This window comes from Lepidochelys kempii, chromosome 4, assembly GCF_965140285.1.
Source record: "Lepidochelys kempii isolate rLepKem1 chromosome 4, rLepKem1.hap1, whole genome shotgun sequence".
Taxonomy (NCBI): domain Eukaryota; kingdom Metazoa; phylum Chordata; order Testudines; family Cheloniidae; genus Lepidochelys; species Lepidochelys kempii.
This window is the reverse complement of record NC_136383.1, coordinates 53,142,222-53,163,270: the sequence shown is the minus strand read 5'-3', so window position 1 is coordinate 53,163,270 and position 21,049 is coordinate 53,142,222. Positions and strand designations below refer to the sequence as shown.

At 41.9% G+C, this 21,049-nt stretch overlaps 1 protein-coding gene across 5 annotated transcripts in view; it reads left to right on the top strand.

Moving 5' to 3' along the window:
- The first annotated feature begins 11,342 nt into the window (after nt 1-11,342).
- The window catches only part of LOC140910424 (uncharacterized), a 28,188-nt gene continuing 18,481 nt past the window's right edge, over nt 11,343-21,049 (top strand). Inside the window, exon 1 of one of the 5 annotated variants that reach the window (XM_073341232.2) lies at nt 11,343-11,641. In XM_073341232.2, coding sequence (XP_073197333.1) covers nt 11,596-11,641 — 46 coding nt within the window. In that variant the 5' untranslated portion in view covers nt 11,343-11,595. The remainder of the gene's footprint in view (nt 11,642-21,049) is intronic. The other 4 variants (XM_073341233.2, XM_073341231.2, XM_073341230.2 and 1 more) reach the window with 4 other exon arrangements.

Here is a 21,049-nt window from a genome sequence, read left to right as displayed (position 1 = left end):
AGAGAACTTCCCCCGAACAATTCCTAGAGCAGATCTTCTGGAAGAAGATCCAAACTCATAATTGTTTTCAGCTTTGTGAAATTGGCTCGATTAAAGTACCAGATATATATATTACTGGTCTGAACTTTATTCTGCTTGCATGTTATAAATGTGATCAAGATCATTTATATCTAAGCTACCATTTTTTTAGTTCAGTGATCAGTTCCTCTCTATCTGTTAGTACAGGACCTAATAAAGAATTCCCCTGTGTTGGCTGCAACACTTTTTTGAGTTAGGAAATTGTTATCTATAATGTTTAACAATTCCAAAAATGTTTTAGTACTGGCTGCATGAGACCTCTGAAGTTTTAGGAGCAAAGAAGGCTACTTGTAGGGACTGGGAACAAACCACACAGCAGGGACTGAATCCTATGGCCTAGGCTCCTTGTGGTTGGATGTTTTTCTTTGACTGGCTTGCACTGGCAGCTCAGGCTTCAGGGATGGACTCCTAGGATGAAATAGTGACATCATTGAAGTCCATAGCAAAATTCTTATTGATTTCAATACAGCCAGTTCCCAGGCTCTGGATCTGGGCTTGTGGCCAAAATTACTTCTGAATCAAAACTAAGTTTAGGTCAGGTGATCTAAAAGCTACTGAGCTAGGCAGCTTTGTATTTACTTCTGGTTTGCAGTGTCTTAGGGTACGTCTCCACTATGAAATTAGGTCGAATTTATAGAAGTCAGTTTTTTAGAAACCAGTTTTATATATTCGAGTGTGTGTGTCCCCATAGAAAATGCTCTAAGTGCATTAAGTGAATTAACTCGGCGGAGCGCTTCCACAGTACCGAGCTAGAGTCGACTTCCGGAGTGCTGCACTGTGGGTAGCTATCCCACAGTTCCCGCAGTCTCCACCACCCATTGGAATTCTGGGTTGAGATCCCAATGCCTGATGGGGCTCTGGGTACATATCCTCAGGCCCCCGTTCCCTCCCTCCCTCCATGAAAGCAAGGGCAGACAATCATTTCGTGCCTTTTTTCCTGAGTTACCTGTGCAGATGCCATACCACGGCAAGTATGGAGCCCGCTCAGGTAACCGTCACTGTATGTCTCCTGGGTGCTGGCAGACGCGGTACTGCATTGCTACACAGTAGCAGCAACCCATTGCCTTGTGGCAGCAGATGGTGCAATAGGACTGGTAGCCGTCATCGTCATGTCCAAGGAGCTCCTGGCCGCGTCGGCCAGGAGCGCCTGGACAGACATGGGCACAGGGACTAAATTTGGAGTGACTTGATCAAGTCATTCTCTTTAGTCCTGCAGTCAGTCCTATTGAACCATCTTATGGTGAGCAGGCAGGCGATATGGATTGCTAGCAGTCGTATTGTACCATCTTCTGCCAGGCAGGCAAGAGATGAGGATGGCTAGCAGTCGTATTGTACCATCTTCTGCCAGGCAGGCAAGAGATGTGGATGGCATGCAGTCCTTCTGCACCATCTGCTGCCAGCCAAAGATGTAAAAGATAGATGGAGTGGATCAAAACAAGAAATAGACCAGATTTGTTTTGTACTCATTTGCTTCCCCCCCTTCCCCCATCTAGGGGACTCATTCCTCTAGGTCACACTGCAGTCACTCACAGGGAAGGTGCAGCGAGGTAAATCTAGCCACGTATCAATCAGAGGCCAGACTAACCTCCTTGTTCCAATAAGAACAATAACTTAGGTGCACCATTTCTTATTGGAACCCTCCGTGAAGTCCTGCCTGAAATACTCCTTGATGTAAAGCCACCTCCTTTGTTGATTTTAGCTCACTGAAGCCAACCCTGTAAGCCGTGTCGTCAGTCGCCCCTCCCTTCGTCAGAGCAACGGCAGACAATCGTTCCACGCCTTTTTTCTGAGCGGACGCCATACCAAGGCAAGCATGGAAGCCGCTCAGCTCACTTTGGCAATTAGGAGCACATTAAACACCACACGCATTATCCAGCAGTATATGCAGCACCAGAACCTGGCAGAGCGATACCGGGCAAGTAGGCGATGTCAGCGCGGTCACGTGAGTGATCAGGACATGAACACAGATTTCTCTGAAAGCATGGGCCCTGCCAGTGCATGCATCATGGTGCTAATGGGGCAGGTTCATGCTGTGGAACGCTGATTCTGGGCTCGGGAAACAAGCACAGACTGGTGGGACCTCATAGTGTTGCAGGTCTGGGACGATTCCCAGTGGCTGCAAAACTTTCGCATGCGTAAGGGCACTTTCATGGAACTTTGTGACTTGTTTTCCCCTGTCCTGAGGCGCATGAATACCAAGATGAGAGCAGTCCTCACAGTTGAGAAGCGAGTGGTGATAGCCCTGTGGAAGCTTGCAACGCCAGATAGCTACCGGTCAGTTGGGAATCAATTTGGAGTGGGCAAATCTACTGTGGGGGCTGCTGTGATGCAAGTAGCCCACGCAATCAAAGATCTGCTGATATCAAAGGTAGTGACCCTGGGAAATGTGCAGGCCATAGTGGATGGCTTTGCTGCAATGGGATTCCCTAACTGTGGTGGGGCCATAGACCGAACCCATATCCCTATCTTGGCACCAGAGCACCAAGCCAGCGAGTACATGAACCGCAAGGGGTACTTTTCAATAGTGCTGCAAGCTCTGGTGGATCACAAGGGACGTTTCACCAACATCAACGTGGGATGGCGGGGTACATGACGCTCGCATCTTCAGGAACTCTGGTCTGTTTCAAAAGCTGCAGGAAGGGACTTTATTCCCAGACCAGAAAATAACTGTTGGGGATTTTGAAATGCCTATAGTTATCCTTGGGGACCCAGCCCACCCCTTAATGCCATGGCTCATGAAGCCGTACACAGGCAGCCTGGACAGTAGTCAGGAGCTGTTCAACTACAGGCTGAGCAAGTGCAGAATGGTGGTAGAATGGTGCATTTGGACATTTAAAGGTGCGCTGGCGCAGTTTGCTGACTCGCTTAGACCTCAGCGAAACCAATATTCCCACTGTTATTACTGTTTGCTATGTGCTCCACAATATCTGTGAGAGTAAGGGGGAGACGTTTATGGCGGGATGGGAGGTTGAGGCAAATCGCCTGGCCGCTGGTTACATGCAGCCAGACACCAGGGCAGTTAGAAGAGCACAGGAGGACGTGGTACGCATCAGAGAAGCTTTGAAACCCAGTTTCATGACTGGCCAGGCTACGGTGTGAAAGTTCTCTTTGTTTCTCCTTGATGAAACCCCCCACCCCTTGGTTCACTCTACTTCCCTGTAAGCTAACCACCCTCCCCTCTTCCCTTCGATCACTGCTTGCAGAGGCAATAAAGTCATTGTTGCTTCACATTCATGCATTCTTTATTCATTCATCACACAAATAGGGGGATGACTACCAAGGTAGCCCAGGAGGGGTGGTGGAGGAGGAAAGGAAAATGCCACACAGCACTTTAAGCACAGCACTTTAAAAGTTTACAACTTTAAAATTTATTGAATGCCAGCCTTCTTTTTTTTGGGCAATCCTCTGTGGTGGAATGGCTGGTTGGCCGGTGGCCCCCCACCGCGTTCTTGGGCGTCTGGGTGTGGAGGCTATGGAACTTGGGGAGGAGGGTGGTTGGTTACACAGGGGCTGTAGTGACAATCTGTGCTCCAGCTGCCTTTGCTGCAGCTCAGCCATACACTGGAGCATACTGGTTTGATCCTTCAGCAGCCTCAGCATTGAATCCTGCCTCCTCTCATCATGCTGCCGCCACATTTGAGCTTCAGCCCTGTCTTCAGCCCGCCACTTACTCTCTTCAGCCTGCCACTTACTCTCTTCATCCCTCCACCTCTCCTCCCGGTCATTTTGTGCTTTCCTGCACTCTGACATTATTTGCGTCCACGCATTCGTCTGTGCTCTGTCAGTGTGGGAGGACAGCATGAGCTCAGAGAACATTTCATCACAAGTGCATTTTTTTTCTTTCTAATCTTCACTAGCCTCTGGGAAGGAGAAGATCCTGTGATCATTGAAACACATGCAGCTGGTGGAGAAAAAAAAAGGGACAGCGGTATTTAAAAAGACACATTTTATAAAACAGTGGCTACAGTCTTTCAGGGTAAACCTTGCAATTAACATTACATACATAGCACATGTGCTTTCATTACAAGGTCGCATTTTGCCTCCCCCCACCGCGTGGCTACCCCCTCAAGTCTCCCCCCTCCCCGTGGCTAACAGCGGGGAACATTTCTGTTCAGCTCCTCTGAGTGTCCCCTGAAGAAAAGCACCCTATTTCAACCAGGTGACCATGAATGATATCTCACTCTCCTGAGGATAACACAGAGAGATAAAGAACGGATGTTGTTTGAACGCCAGCAAACATACACTGCGATGCTTTGTTGTACAATGATTCCTGAGTATGTGTTACTGGCCTGGAGTGGTAAAGTGTCCTACCATGAAGGACGCAATAAGGCTGCCCTCTCCAGAAACCTTTTGCAAAGGCTTTGGGAGTACATCCAGGAGAGCCGCGAATGCCAGGGCAAAGTAATCCTTTCACATGATTGCTTTTAAACCATGTATAGTATTTTAAAAGGTACGCTCACCGGAAGTCCCTTCTCCGCCTGCCGGGTCCAGGAGGCAGCCTTGGGTGGGTTCGGGGGGTACTGGCTCCAGATCCAGGGTGAGAAACAGTTCCTGGCTGTCGGGAAAACCGGTTTCTCCGCTTGCTTGCTGTGAGCTATCTACAACCTCATCATCATCATCTTCTTCGTCCCCAAAACCTGCTTCCGTGTTCCCTCCATCTCCATTGAAGGAGTCAAACAACACGGCTGGGGTAGTGGTGGCTGAACCCCCTAAAATGGCATTGGTGTGCATTGTACACTTCAAATACGCGACTAGTATCACTGCAAGGGACTTTAAATATCAGTGAGAGATCCAACATAGAACTGGACTAGCTACTGCTGCTCTCGTGACATTCAGCCACATCTGGAGAAACAAAGGTATTACCATGTAGTGTAAACTGAAATTGCTGCAGTCTTTTGTTGTTAGCCTCTTGCTGTATGCATGGGAGACATGGAAGTTAAGCAAACAGGACATTAAGAGGCTTTCTGCCTTTGAATTGAAATGCTGCAGGCAATGCATGTTAGCTATATCTCCCACAGGACAAACAAAGAGATAATCGCCTGAATTTACAGCATAACTGGACACCTGACATCAAGATGATCAAACAAAGAAAACTTCAGTTTGTGGGACATGCGGGTTGAAGGAGCGGAGGAAGGTTGCCAAAGCAAGGGTTGTAGAGGCTGGTGCCAGCGGCAAGGGATACCTGAAGGGGGCACTCAGTGTGGCTGGATGTGGGATGGTGTGTTTCTCATAGCTGTGTGAAGTCTGCCAAACATGAAGGAAGACTTCTGGCCAGTGACTCTCACGTATTGTGTGTATTGCTCACTGCGATGTGAGTCTATGGTACTTTGCACTATGAGATAATGTGTTTGGATATGTGTTCCTTGAAGCAGGAGTGCTAGAAATACAGCAGTGTTCTATTCCTTTTAAATATATTGCTCCAAAATGGAGGAAAATTATGAGTAAACAAAACAAAATAAAAACCACTTTGTAAGAAAGGAGATGCAGAAGGGTCCTGCACATGTGGAGGAAGGTTTATACGTTAGCATCCCACGGCATAAGCACTAGCCCCACCCCTCTGTGGCTCCGACATGGAATCTGAGCTCCACGGAACTAGGTGCTAGCTAAGTGGGTAGGGGGTGTAGTCACAAGACAGTTTCTATGGGTTTTTTCTGTTCTTGGGGCAGCTCCGAGCAGAGATAACACCATAGCTTGACAAACTATGCAGGAGGTATGGTGGGCAGCAGGTGAAAGAAAAACCAGTGGCAGCATGCCAGGGTAGACTGCTGTTCTATCTGTGTTGTAGGGGTAGTTTAGAGGAAACATATGCTGAGATCCACAAAAACTGAGATCCCCCTTTATTTTCCCTCATGGATCCTCAGCCTCTGCAAGAAGAGATGTCTATGCCCCTGTTGAGCATTCCATTCTGCCCCCAAACTTTCCTGGAGGGGATGATGTGACAAGCAATGACTCAAAAAAGACCATGCAGTGATATGGATCAGTGTTTCATTTCACGCAGGCCATCAGACCCACCAAGGAATCTGGCTCAAAAAAGGGAGCATATGTCCATTAATGTCTGCTCATGGCCATGGTGTCCAATTTTTGCGAGAAATTTTTGTTGTGGAACCGTGGGCATGAACATCTTACACTAGAGACTATCTCAACAAACAGGTTTGATCTTTGTGGATACCAGGGCTTTCGTAGCACTGTAACTGGGGATTCTATTGTATTTGAACTTGAGTGAACAGCCTACTTCTTTGTGTCTTCCTGCACTTTTTCTGTATTCCCCTGTGTTTGGATACCTATTTTATCCCTGTTTTTTCTTTCTTCATTTATATTTGGATGTTTTCTAAGTTCATAAAACAGAAATTGTTAAGATGTAATAAAGTTAAAAAACCCTAACTTGTTGAAGACTAATTAACTATAGATTTAGTGCATACTGGAAATTTTCTGGATGATTTGCTTGCCATTTATTTTAATTATAGTAAAACCTTTTTAAGGGACCACTCAGGCAACAAGAAATAGCTTGTGGTGGTCTTCTAATAAAACCTGAGCAGCACGTATTCCATTATATCTGCAAACTCTTTGGAGCTGTCTCTTAAGACAGGAGGTTACCTAATAAGAGTGGTCTTGTGCACTGGCTTCCCAGTCATTATCTAGAATCAAGCATAAATAAATTATAAACTAAAATGAAAGTGGTTTCTAATTTATGTACTGAGTTATTTGTACATTCATGTCTTAGCTGTTGTCTTATGTCTAAACAGAAATTTTCAATGAAGGTATTTTAAAAATACTAACTAGATCCGTGTTATGTTAGCACTTAAAAATTTAACCTCAATATACTAAATTATGGCTGAAATTTTCAAACTTTGTTCCCAGTGTTACATTCCTTAGTCTGAAAAATCTGCTGCTGCTATTTAAAAGGAGATAATTACTTATAATGCTGTAGATGCAAGGACTCTGAAGGCAGGTAGTTGAGTTATTTTTTCCATTTTATTTTAAAAAATATAGACATGTGCCAGGATGTCTTACTGCAGAGTTGGTGTTCTGACCTGATAAAGAAGTGATCTTATCACAAAAAGAGCAGTTGAGCACCAATAGTTATTCTGGATGCTAGAGAAGCTTGTTCTCCCATTAAAAGGTTCTGATCATGTGTTAGTACTGGAATCACAAAGCCTTCTGGGATTCACAGACCTGCCCAGATTCATGTTACCTAGGTTTGTTCATGAACCAGAATTACACTGGAACAATGCAGACAAAGGTGACACTTTCCACTATTCAGTGGCATGGGTCCTTTGTGAGGAAAGAATAGGAATAAAGACATGAGGTGGATTTACGCATTAATGAACTCCTTATTTATCCCGTTTCTGCCAAGAGATTCATAGGAACACGGGGGTCTTTCCACATAGATTTCTTTTCAGGATCAGTGCCTGCTTTTAGCTTAGACAATACACTCATGTACAGGGGTCACGTGTTCTTTACATGGGACAACACTGGTGTCAGGATGAAGTCCACATTTCAGTCATGTGGTTTGCTTCCAGTTTTATGATTATTATAAACCAAGTCTCCTCCTGCTGAATCCCCTGCCCATCACAAATGCCCGGTGATGTCAGAGGGAGCTCTAAGGCCCTAAATTCTACAAATCACTTCAGCATGTGTTTAATTTTGGGCACACAGATCAATTTGTGACCCTGTTATTCCCACTGGTGAATATTTACTCTCATGAATAGTACCAGTGAAGACAATGGATGCTATTTGTGTGACTAACTTCTTACCAGTGGAAATAAGGGGCTTGCAGTCTGACCCATAATTAGCCCAGTTGATTACAATGGGACTGCTTATGTGCTTAAAGTTAAGCACATGCTCAAGTGCTTTACTGCATAGGGGCCTAAGTGTCAGGAATACAAGGTCAGACACACCCTCTAATTCATCTTGCACTGGTGACCAGTTATTTGCATAAGGATTTGTAACTGCTCAATAGAAGTTTATATATTTGAAAGTTTTATGAGTAAGAAATTTAATGAACATTAGCATTTTTTCACTGATTTTCCATATAACTCTGATACATGAATCTCTCATGAAATTGTAGATGTAAAGAATGAGATCCTGCAAAGTAATCTTGGGGAAGAGGAGACTCCTAGTTTGTGTTCTGACTTCAGCGGGACTTTGCACATTAGTAAGTGGTAATTATTACTTGAAGGCCCTTAAATAGTATCACATACTGTAGAGGTAGCATTTTATGAGACACCAAATAATCACTGAGACACAGTTGCTTTTCTATTCTGCATTTTGTAGCTGTTTGGTTTCATCCACTCTCACTTTATCAGTACAAAACAGGAGCTCACAAGTAAGAGTCTCCAGCACAGTTCACGTGCAATTTTCAGAAATGACGTGAAGGAACATTTCTTGGAACATCTAATCCTGCATCACACATTTTTACTCGTAGTTGTTCCTAATGGCACTGAATACTGGGAAGTTGCTCTTTTTTGTATCCTTTCCTCCAAGAGATCTTGGAGTTGTGGATAGTTCTGTGAAAACATCCACTCAATGTGCAGCAGCAGTGAAAAAGCAAACAGAATGCTGGGAATAATTAAGAAAGGGATAGATAATAGGACAGAAAATATCATGTTGCCTCTATATAAATCCATGGTACTCCCACATCTTGAACACTGTGTGCAGATGTGGTCGCCCCATCTCAAAAAAGATATATTGGAATTGGAAAAGGTTCAGAAAAGGGCAACAAAAATTATTAGAGGTATGGAACAGCTTCTGTATGAAGAGAGATTAATAAGACTGGACTTTTCAGCTTGGAAAAGAGACGGCTAAGGGGAGATATGATTGAGGTCTATAAGATCATGACTGGTGTAGAGAAAGTAGATAAGGAAGTGTTGTTTACTACTTCTCATAACACAAGAACTAGGGGTCACCAAATGAAATTAATAGGCAGCAGGTTTACAACAAATAAAAGGAAGTATTTCTTCACACAACACACAGTCAACCTGTGGAACTCCTTGCCAGAGGATGTTGTGAAGGCCAAGATCATAACAGAGTTCAAAAAAGAAGGAGATAAATTCATGAAGGATAGGTCCATCAATGGCTATTAGCCAGGATGGGCAGCAATGGTGTCCCTAGCCTCTGTTTGCCATAAGCTGGGAGTAAGCAACAGGCGATGGATCACTTGATGATTGCCCATTTTGTTCTCTCTGAGGCACCTGACACCAGCCACTATCGGAAGACAGGATACTGGGCTAGATGGATCTTTGGTCTGACCCAGTAGGGACATTCTTATGTTCTAATTCTAGTAAAATCATAGTGCTGTAAGTTTGGGTAGATGTGTGAACTCCCCCAGATGTTTTTTTCTGAACAACTATGTTGACTTGAACTATGTTCAATTCTGACATTTAAAAGATACAAACATAGAGCCCAGTGCAGTCCCAGAGCATGGCACTCCATGATGTGGCGCTGCAGTCACCCCAATTCATTTGCTCCCATTCTTGGTTTCCTAGCCACCCATTCCTTCTCTTGTGGGCTGAATAATTGAGCCCTTACACAATAAATATAATTCCCCCAGCCTTCCCCTTCCCCTCCCCAACTTCAGTGCTTTCAATATACCCTGGCTTCAGGCTCTGGCTCTCTCTCAGCTCCCCGCTTCCTTCTGAGCAAGGGAGCTCTGATGGTCTCACTTGGAGAGGCCTACTCCTGGGATAATTCCTACCCCTTTCCCTGGGCTCAGACTGCTTCTCTTGGGACAAGGTCTCCACAGCCCTCCTTCTTGGGGCTGTGTTTGAATCCCAGCCATTGATCTTATCAGAAGAAGGCTTTTCTTCTGACTCTAGGTTTTCATTGACTGAGCTCAGAATACTTCTTTTTAATCCTTAATGGTAGTCAAATGATTCAGGCACCTGACCTTCCGCCCCATCCCATTTTAGTCAGGTGATCTTTACAAGATCTACATGTGCTTAAAGGGCACATGCTTTGGAATGGGACTGGTTTGTCCAATAGCCCATTACCCTTTTAGGATCTGTATATTTAATGGAGGTCATTGATGGTAGATTATTGTGAGATGCTGCTGGGAACAGTCCTCCAACAGAAGTATCCTGAATCATGAGAGATACTGTTCATCCCTTGAGTACCGGGATCAAATTTCCACACAAACAGTCATACAGCTGTGCACCAAGACAGCAGGATCTACATCTCCTGTACTGAGGTCTTGAGATTGCTCTTGCACGGCAAGCTCCCACCTTCGCCTACCTGGGCATGGCTGGTGAACATGTGGTGCATTTGAGCTCAAATTCAGAAGCAAGCAAGAGAAAGTGTGCTAATGGCCAAATTTCATATTCTCTGAATTTGCCTGCACTCCCCGATATGTACCCCAACTCACTGAAAATCAAATAGCATTCTGTACACGCAGCATATAGCTGGGCTAGAATTACTGCCTTGTCTTTGGGCCTATCATTAGTTTCTACAGCTACACTTTTTGGAAGAGGCAATTCCTGTTTTTCAAACATTTAGACCCTTCCAGTTTGTTCTGCACAGGATATCCATGCACCTAGGGAGTTCTACCTTGGGGGATATGAGTACACATGCATGTTTGCATTTTTTGAAAATTTAATCCCAAACATTTTTTGTTGTATTGTCAGCACATGCACACATCTCAATAAAAGGGTTTGCTTTACTCCCTGAGTTTATCGCAGTTTTATTTGAAGATACTGCATGGGCTGTTCTAACCCAGACTGAGTCCATGTCCCTAAATCAGCGCAGCTGGAAAACTGGGCCAAAATTCTGGGAGGCACTCAGGTCCCACCCACAGAAGGCCCTAGATAGTTAGATTAGAAAGATTAGTAATATCAACTGCTATACCTGAGCTGAACTTTCTAATGTGGATGCAGGAGGTATTTTTAAACCCTTTATAGATAAATATATTAATTATTTTCATGAAATGCAGAATATTTTGGAAGGGACTGTGGTCCAGTGATTAGCTCAAGGGACTGCAATTGTTTTGTTGTATGATCTTCAAAACATTTTACCTCCTTGGGCCCCAGTTTTCCCATCTGCAAAATTAGGCTAATGATACATATCCATAATTATAAAGTGCTTTGAGATCTATGGATAAACATCACTCAATAAGTGTTAAATATCATTATATGGTCCTTATAATTTAAGCATTACTAAATGACTACACAGATCAGAACCTGTTTTTACATGTGATTTTGCCATTCAGTTGGTAGTTTTATAACTTTCATATGCTCTGCACAGTTCACTTTGAAATTCAGTGTATGAAATTGACTTCTGATAACACCTGAAGTTTCATATGCTGCATGATGTGTTAGCCATTTTCAGCAGATAATTTATTACTTGGCCTGCTTCTTATTGGCTGATTAGAACTTCAGGAAGACACAGGGGCAGAGAGATAGTGAGTTTAGTCTGTTGCCTGAGGGTATAGAAATCACACATAGCTTGCTGGTTGGAGGGAACAAAGCAAGGAGTTTTGGTTTGTTTTCTGGGTGTTTTTCTCTGTGGTTAGATATTACAGGAGAAATGAAGATGTGCAAAACTATACTTCCTTGTATTCTATTACTGTCCGGTGAGTGAACATTTTTGTTTGTTTTACTTCTTTTTTTGTCAGTTATAAATGGCTTTTGCTTCAACTCATCTCCTGATTTTATGTAGACATTCATCTGATGAAGTGAGCTGTAGCTCATGAAAGCTTATGCTCAAATAAATTGGTTAGTCTCTAAGGTGCCACAAGTACTCCTTTTCTTTTTGCGAATACAGACTAACACGGCTGCTACTCTGAAACTAGATCCCTATTACATATGAGTTAAATATCAATAATATACTGATGTGTAACTGCTATGTATTAATATATTGTATTACTAGAACTATTGCTGCATTTATTACACCTCCATCATTATGGTTTTGTAATCCATATGATCCAACTCATGTAATGGCGTGGCAAAACAGACAGATATGTTGCAAATGTAATGTAAATGGCACCACTGTAGTTACTAATCTTAAAAATATATGTATATGGTCATGTTATTTAAAAAGAAATCTATTGAAGGTACAAGAGAACCAATCACCAACATCTTTTTGCAACTTTAAACATTTTATTTTCACTAGCATGTGTCAAAAGTAAATGTTTAACTGATTACTAAATTAAATCTTAATACGGTTAGCATTGTGATGACAAATATCAGCACTGTGTCGCAGAGCTACTACAAAACAGGAAGTAAGTGCAGGCTATTTAGATATGAAGCACTTGTCTTCATGTTCCAAGAGCTTTGTCCCCCACACCGGTATCCACTAAATTGTAAACCCCAAAGTACTGTTGATTGCAGTAGTGGGAGTTGTAGTCTCTTGCTGTGAGAAACCATGGTCTCTCCCTTTGTGAGCTTTCATGAGTTTTCCACCACCCTTACCACTGGTGTTATTAGGACTTGGTATTTGGGAGTTTGCAAGAAGTATTTGGTGGAGGAAGGAGGGGGGCAGTGGCCCTGCTCTAAGCCATGTCTAATGAAAGATTTTTAAATGTAGTGCTCGAAACGTGATTGCTTTTGGTGCAACTGAAAATTAATTACCCTTTATCCCCTGAATTTTGATCAAGTTTTTGCCTCCTTGATTACATAGGGCAAGATCCTTCCATATGCTGTATATGGTGTTGGTGCATATGAGGGGGAAAGGGAGCTTACTTTCCACCTCTTCCCTCACCCTACAAATGCAGTAGTATTGCAGGAACTCTACTTATCCCTCTGATGGGTGCTAGAAGGTGAGGGTGTCCGGACCATGCACCGGACTACCACATGGGAACATGGTCTCCTTTTTAGTGCACATACTACACTCAAGCATGTGCTAGCTGAGAGTTCATGCTGTTCCTTTTCAAAGGAGTAGGCAGGTGTACCCAACTACATCTCCCTCAGGACTACCCCATGGAATTGTGCTCTGGCTAGCAGGATACTTGCGAAACAAGATGTGTGTGCCAGCACCCTTACCCTCCTTTGCAGCACTGACAGGACAAGATTTTGCTCTAACTACTGAACAACATCAACAGAGTGCAAATGGGTGCAGCATATTCTGAATCTGGAGATCCACAACTGTTATGTGATATCTCAGCTAGGGAGGTAGAGTCCTTGCATTACTTGAATTGCCTTCCCTTATTGCAATCTCACAGACATATCACTATGATCCCCTTTTGATTAACTCTGTGAGTTATGTGTGATATCTGAGGATCCTGAAATAGCCCAGGAAGAACTTTCAAATTGGAGGGCAAGGCAATAGAAGCTGATTAGCATGTACACTAGAGGATGCAATTTTTTTTACTTAGCTGTATATCCAAGAAACTTTGCTGCAAAACCTAGCCCCATAAGCCATTTCAGAATGTATAATTCATGTGTGGGACTTCACTCATTACCATAAAGCATGGTTTGGTTTTAATATCATGACTTAAATATTTTTAAGATGCATCCACATAATGTTGCAGCAGTTTACAAAGTTCATTCCCTTCCATCACACTGGTATCCATTAAAAAGTCATATTAATGGGTTTGGGGCTTTTTGTTTTGTTTTTGTCATGACGTACTTATTGACAAAGGAGGACAGTTCTGAATGTAATAGTACATTTAAATAGTGCAGAAAGATTTGGGGTGTTGTACATTAACCAATGTTTCCTAATTGTATTGTACAAATACTAACATAATTGTTCTCTATTCCACCAAATGGGTGAGAAATAAACTAAACTGTCTTCTGTGGCCCATGTATATTTCATCAGTCTCTTTATCTCAGAAGTTGAGTGCATTAATTGGAATCACTACCCTCTGTCAGATTCCCACACTGGAGTCAATGCTTCTGGTTTTGGAGGGTGACACTAAAATGGACACATTGACAAGATTTATGGAAAACCCCAGCACCACAAAAAGACTCTAATGTATTATCCAATAGGAATTTTTCCTTCTAGAAAACACTTCCATGTTGTTTTTCTTGTACATTTTCCCCAGTAGAGGTGAAAAGTATGTTACCTAACCTTATTCATGGAAATAACACCTTGGCTACACTCTAATAGTAATTTTGATGTCAGAATATTGAGAAGTAAACCTAAATGAGCCCACGATTTTATAAAAAAATGTATATTTGTTATTTCATTCTGTCACTGGCAGAGTTGCGTTCTGAACTTCTGCCACTGAATGACTTTGTTGCCTTGGACAAGTCATTTAAACGGTCTGTCTGGGCCTGATTATCAACTGCCTTACACCAGTTTAACTCCACTGACTCCAATGTAGATTTAAACTGGTGTAAATTAGAGAAAAATCAATCTCTCAGCTACCACAGTGATAAGCATGGCACATAGACCTTCTCCCTTAATTACACCATCATAAAATGGAGTAATGACGTTTGTCCAACTTTTTAAAAGTTCTAGCTAATCTGCTGTAACTGTCTCAAAGGTTTCTATAGTGCCTATGACTACAGTATTTAAGTAACTCTCCAGATGAAAAGTACTAGATGAATGTAAATTATTATTAAGTTGTGAGAAATATTTTGAGTACGTACTTAGCTTTAGAGTGACATGCACCAAAACAGGAATCTGATTGTGGTCTCTGAATTTCCCCAAACATGGCAATACTTTTCAATAGCTCCAATGTTTGCAATGTTTACAATAAAAGTGGAAAAGCATGTAATTTATTCTATAGAAAAAGTGGAAGTAAACTAAGTTAACTTGCAGTATCAACTTGTAATATCACCACAATGATGGCTAGATACCAGACACTGTTTTATCTTGTTGCTTAATTTTCCATTGGTTTGTAATAATGCATTGCACATATAATTCAGAGATATTGCCATGACTGAAGCATGCTAAAAGGTAACAAAGCTCTCCCCAATATTTAAAATCAATGCGATGCCAATATGTGATATACATCAATATATTTTAAATTACATCCAAAGAATTATATTAAAGGAGCATTAAAATTGTAAAGTCAAGCACTCAAAAATGAGGAAATACCAGAGTTCAGGTTACCTGCACAAGCTTAATTTGCCCCCTTATGTGTATGCATTGTGATATAGTCTTTAATTACATGATAACATTCTATTTTTCCCCTACCTCATTCAGTGAATGAGAAGTTACTGAATATTTCTTTTAATTGTCTTCATTGATTGTGTGGCCATTGTTTAAATTCACACCATCCAAACCCTGCACTGAGCACAAAATGAATTTCCTTAGGGACGTTTCTGTGGTACTCATCATTATAGTATCAGTGCTTCACAAACATTAATGAATTTATTTTCGCAACACCTCTGTGAGATTAATACCTCCATTTTACATAAGAACGGCCATACGGGGTCAGACCAAAGGTCCATCAAACCCAGTATCCTGTCCTCTGACTGTGGCCAATGGCAGGTGCCCCAAAGGGAATGAACAGACAGGTTTTCATCAAGTGATCCATGCCCTGTCATCCAATCCCAGCTTCTGGCAAACAGAGATTAGGGACACCATTGCTGCCCATCCTAGCTAATAGCCATTGATGGACCTATCCTTCAAGAATTTACCTTGCTCCCTTTTGAACCCCGTTACAGTATTGGCCTTCACAACACCCTCTGGCAAGGAGTTCCAGAGGTTGACAGTGCGTTGTGTGAAAAAATACTTTCTTGTGTTTGATTTAAACCTGCTACCTATTAATTTCATTTGGTGGCCTCTTGTTCTTGTATTATGAGAAGGAGTAAATAACACTTCCTTATTTACTTTCTCTATACCACTCATGATTTTATAGACCTCTATCATATCCCCCTTTAGTCGCCTCTTTTCCAAGCTGAAAAGTCCCAGTCTTATTAATCTCTCCTCATATGGAACCCCTAATAATTTTTGTTGCCCTTATCTGAACCTTTTCCAATTCCAATATATCTTTTTTGAGATGGGGCGACCACATCTGCACCCAGTATTCAAGGTGTGGGCATGCCATGGATTTATATAGAGGCAATATGATATTTTCTATCTTATTATCTATCCCTTTCTTGATGATTCCCAACATTCTGTTTGCTTTTTTGACTGCCGCTGCACGTTGAATGGATGATTTCAGAGAACTATCCACAATGACTCCAAGATCTCTTTCCTGAGTGGTGATAGCTAATTTAGACCCCATCATTGTATATGTATAGTTAGGATTATGTTTTCCAATGTGCATTACTTTGCATTTATCAACATTACATTTCATCTGCCATTTTGTTGCCCAGTAACCCAGTTTTCTGAGATCCTTTTGTAATTCTTCGCAGTCTACCCGGGACTTAACTATCTTGAGTAGTTTTGTATCATCTGCAAATTTTGCCACCTCACTGTTTACCCCTTTTTCCAGATTGTTTATGAATATGTTAAATAGGACTGGGCCCAGTACAGATCCCTGGGGGACACCATTATTTACCTCTCTCTATTCTGAAAACTGACCATTTATTCCTACCCTTTGTTTCCTATCTTTTAACCAGTTACCAATCCATGAGAGAACCTTCCCTCTTATCCCATGACTGCTTATTTTGCTTAAGAGCCTTTGGTGAGGGACCTTGTCAAAGACTTTCTGAAAATCTAAATACACTATATCCACCGGATCTCCTTTGTCTGCAGGCTTGTTGACCCCCTCAAAGAATTCTAGTAGCTTGGTAAGGCATGATTTCCCTTTACAAAAACCATGTTGACTATTTCCCAACAAATGATGTTCATCTACGTGTCTGACAATTTTGTTCTTTACGATAGTTTCAACAATTTGCCCGGTACTGAAGTGAGGCTTACTGGACTGTAGTTGCCAGGGTCACCTCTGGAGCCCTTTTTAAAAATTGGCATCACATTAGCTATCCTCCAGTCATTTGGTACAGAAGCTGATTTAAATGATAGGTTACAGATGACAGTTAGTAGTCCTGCAATTTCACATTTGAGTTTCTTCAGAACTCTTGGGTGAATACCATCTGGTCCTGGAGACTTGTTACTGTTTACACACGGGGAACTGAGCGATTAAGGCCAAAATTGTCAAGTTCTCTCTAATTTTGAGTCCCCAGCTTGAGATAACTAGGACTTGATTTTTCAAAGACTTAGCATTAGATAGCACTTTATATGTTCTAAGCACAGCTCCCATTGACTTCAGCTGTAGTCATAAGTGCTCAGCACTTCTGCAAATCACACCCCATGAGTCACATTGGGCACCCAGAAAATGAGGAACACGCTATTAGTGACCACCTGTGAAAAATGTAGTTTATATGACTTCTCCAGCATCACATAGGAAGATAGGGATAGAATCCAATCATCTCGGGTGGTATTCAGATTCCTTAGCTATGAGACCATCTTTTCTCTTCTGGTAATCCCCTGCCTTATTCACCTTCCCAATTCTGCAACAAGAGGCCAAGGTCTTACAGACAACAGCTTCATTCACTATACAGCTCTGATTCATCATCTGCTCCCCTCCCAGCTCCTTCTCCCTTCCCCTCTCTGCTCCTATCTGACCCCCCTAGTCCTGACCCCCTCCCTCTTGGTGCATATATGCCCCTCCAGATCCATTCCCTCTCCTCCTGTCTACCCTCATCAGCTCCTGACCACCTGCTTCTCTTCTTCTTCCCACCTATGGCCCCTGCATCCTGCTTTTCAGACCCCACAGCATTCCTCACCCTTCTTCATTATTCCAGTCAAGTCCATCTCCTCCTCTTCCACTCTGCTTGCTTACCATCAGGGGAAGCATTAATGCTGTGCTTTCATTAGGAAAAAAGATGTGTTCTTAACTTGAGCTCACTAACTTCAGATAAAATTCTAGGGAAGACACAAGTGTTTGCTGTTTTTACACATGTTAGCAGGTCGAGCTAACGACTAGAACCTCACCTAGTAATCATAACTTCTCCTGGATATATAGCATAACTTTTAGGAAGGGATCTAGTCTTCATTTAAAGGAAAGGGATAGAAAATAAGACAGAAAATATAACACCACTATATAAATCCATCTCAAAAAGGACATAGCAGAACTGAGAAAGGTTCAGAGAAGGGCAACAAAGATGACTGAAAGTATGGAATAGCTTAAGAGGAGAAACTAGAAAAATTAGGGCCGTTCAGCTTAGAAAAGAGACGACTAACGCAGGATATGGCAGAGGTCTATAAAATCATGAATGGTGTGGAAAAAGTGAAAAGAGAAGTGTCATTTACCCTTTCCCACAATACAAAAACCAGGGGTCACCTGATGAAATTAATAAGCAGGTTTAATACAAACAAGAGGAAGTACTTTTTCACATAACACACAATTAACCTGTGGAACCCATTACCATGTGTTGTTGAGATGGCCAAAAGTATAACTGGCTTCAAAAAAGAACTAGATAAGTTCATAGAAATAGATCCATCAATAGCTATAGGTCAAGATGGTCAAGGATGCAACCCCAGGCTTGGGAAGAACTTGGGAAGTGCTTCTGCAAGTTTCTTGAGCATTTGGTTGTTAAATTCGTTGGAACAGATTTCCACAGGAGACAAGCTTCTTCCAAAAGCTGCAAAGGCAATTAAATTGTAGATGGGGACACCTGGGTTCAGTCTGGGTTTTGTCTGAGAGAATCCATGTTAAAACAAGACAGCACAACAAAAACTAAATGACAACTGAAGCCAGTGAAACAGTTTGATATCCTCCAGGGGAGGAATGCAACCAGAAACTAGCACTGTAACATCAAAGACTAGAAATGAGGATTTTAAAAAATAGTGGAGAAACTAATTAAAAAAACTCTAAAGTCTAAAATTAAACTAAAATCTGTAGACTCAGCATGGATGCCACTAAACATACTATAACAAAGTCACAGAGGACATGCCCACTCCTAAACAATGAAAAAAGGAAGGCAAGGAAAAAGCCCAGTATGTTTAAGCTATCAATCTATGGTATTTGTATGACACTTATTCCCATAGTATCTGAGCACCTCAGAATCTATTGGTTTTTTCTCACAATATTCCTGTGAGGTAGGGAAGTGCCATTACCCAGGGAGGTCAGGTAACTCCAGTGTCTGTCTTTAGGAAATACAGTAAATGCTTGCTCTTTGAAAAAGCCTTTCCACCATAAGAAAGTGCTTGATCATAGTATATAAGTACATATGTGGGGAACAAATACTTGCTAATGGGATCTTCAATGTAGCAGACAAAGGTATAATAAAATCTAATAACTGGAAGCCGAAGCTAGAAAAATTCAGACTGGAATAAGGTGTACATTTTTAGCAGTGAGTGTAATTTACCATTGGAAAAATTTTGCAAAGGCTGTGGAGGATTCTCCAACACTGGCGATTTTTAAAATTAAGACAGGATGTTTTTTAAAAGTTATGTTTTAGTTCAAAAGGATTTTTGGTGGGAGCGGGGGGGATTTCTATGGCCTGTGTTACACAGGAGATCAGACTAGATCAGTGGTTCTCAAACTATTGTACTGGTGACCCCTTTCACATAGCAAGCCTCTGAGTGAGACCCACCCCCTTATAAATTAAAAACACTTCTTTAAATATTAAACACCATTATAAATGCTGGAGCCAAAGCGGAGTTCGTGGTGGAGGCTGACAGCTCATGACCCCCCATGTAATAACCTCACGACCCCCTGAGGGGTCCTGACCCCGCAGTTTGAGAACCCCTGGACTAGATGTTCACAGTGGTCCCTTCTGGCCTTAGAATCTATGAATAAGAATGCTCACGACACTAATCCCCTTATGTACTCTTAATCTGTCCCAAGCAGTTTTGACCCCAAAAGCGAGAAGTGTCAATGACTTCATGAAATCTACAGGGGCTTTGTTATGGCGATTGATTTCACGTGGTAGGCACGTAGCTTTTATACTGCTGCCTATCACCATAGTATCTAAGATAAAAAGTTCCCCAGTTCAGGGATGGGGATCTGATCCCAGAGGTCCAGATCAAAGGTCTTTAGGCACTGATCTGCCTCTTTAGGTGCCTAAGTCATGTAAGCACCGTAGCATATAGCTGGGTCTAGCAGCACTACGGCACAATGCTCCTTGGAGACAGTAAGGCAGATTGGTTCCAGCTACAGCCTTCGAAAGGGGCCAGCCTGCGCTTCTGCCTTTATCAATGCAGATCTGCTGGTAGTGGCAGAAGGTGGAGGAAGACATTGCCAAATACATTTTTTTCATATTTATAAGTAAAATACATGGGGACAGTTGAAGATAATCAATGACAAAACTCCTGTTGACTTTACTAGGGGCAGGATTTTACCCAAGGTAGACATTTAACTATTTCAAACATAGATTGATTTAATTTTTCATGCAGTGATGCCAGGTGAATCTTTCTCATCGCATTACTCACTATAGACAACGCTATAGATAAAATTGTATTTGATGTACATTATATATGAATTGTTTTACTTGTCTTCCTGTACAGTATCATTTATATTTGACTGCCATTTCAATAATAAAATATAATAATTTACCATGACATTCTTTTTCTACTTCTTTTCCCTCATTACATTTTGGGTTCTGTCTCTGTCTCTCTCTCTTTCAGTGTAATCCAGTGTTTGTTGTCCCTCTGGTTAACTTTTCCTTCCTTCTACTTATCTAAATTTCTCTCTTCTTTCATCCCCTTTCCGTTCTTCATAAAGAGGAGCCCCCTTGTGCATACACTGAATGAGGCAGAGGTCTTGTGGAAATAGTAATGTGTGATTAAAGTGTGTATAATGCTGCTTACATACAAGAAAGATGAATTCAACCTGACTTCTGGTATTTCCTAACTTTTACAAACTTGACTTTGCACCTTTAACATTCTTTTAACATAGATTTTTGTAGGTACTTTCCTATACTTTTAAAAGCACAAACAAACCTCAGCAAAACTAACATGTGGAACAATACTGACCCTCCTATTTGTCATTAGCAGGATTGTAACCTTTAGGGCCACAGCATAGAACTCTAAAATACGAACTAATGGGATAACTGCTAGCAGTAATAGGTTGTTATCTGCTATGTGAACCAGCCGCTAGATGGGATCAGACATGCACTTTGCCAGTGGGTTTTGCAGTTAT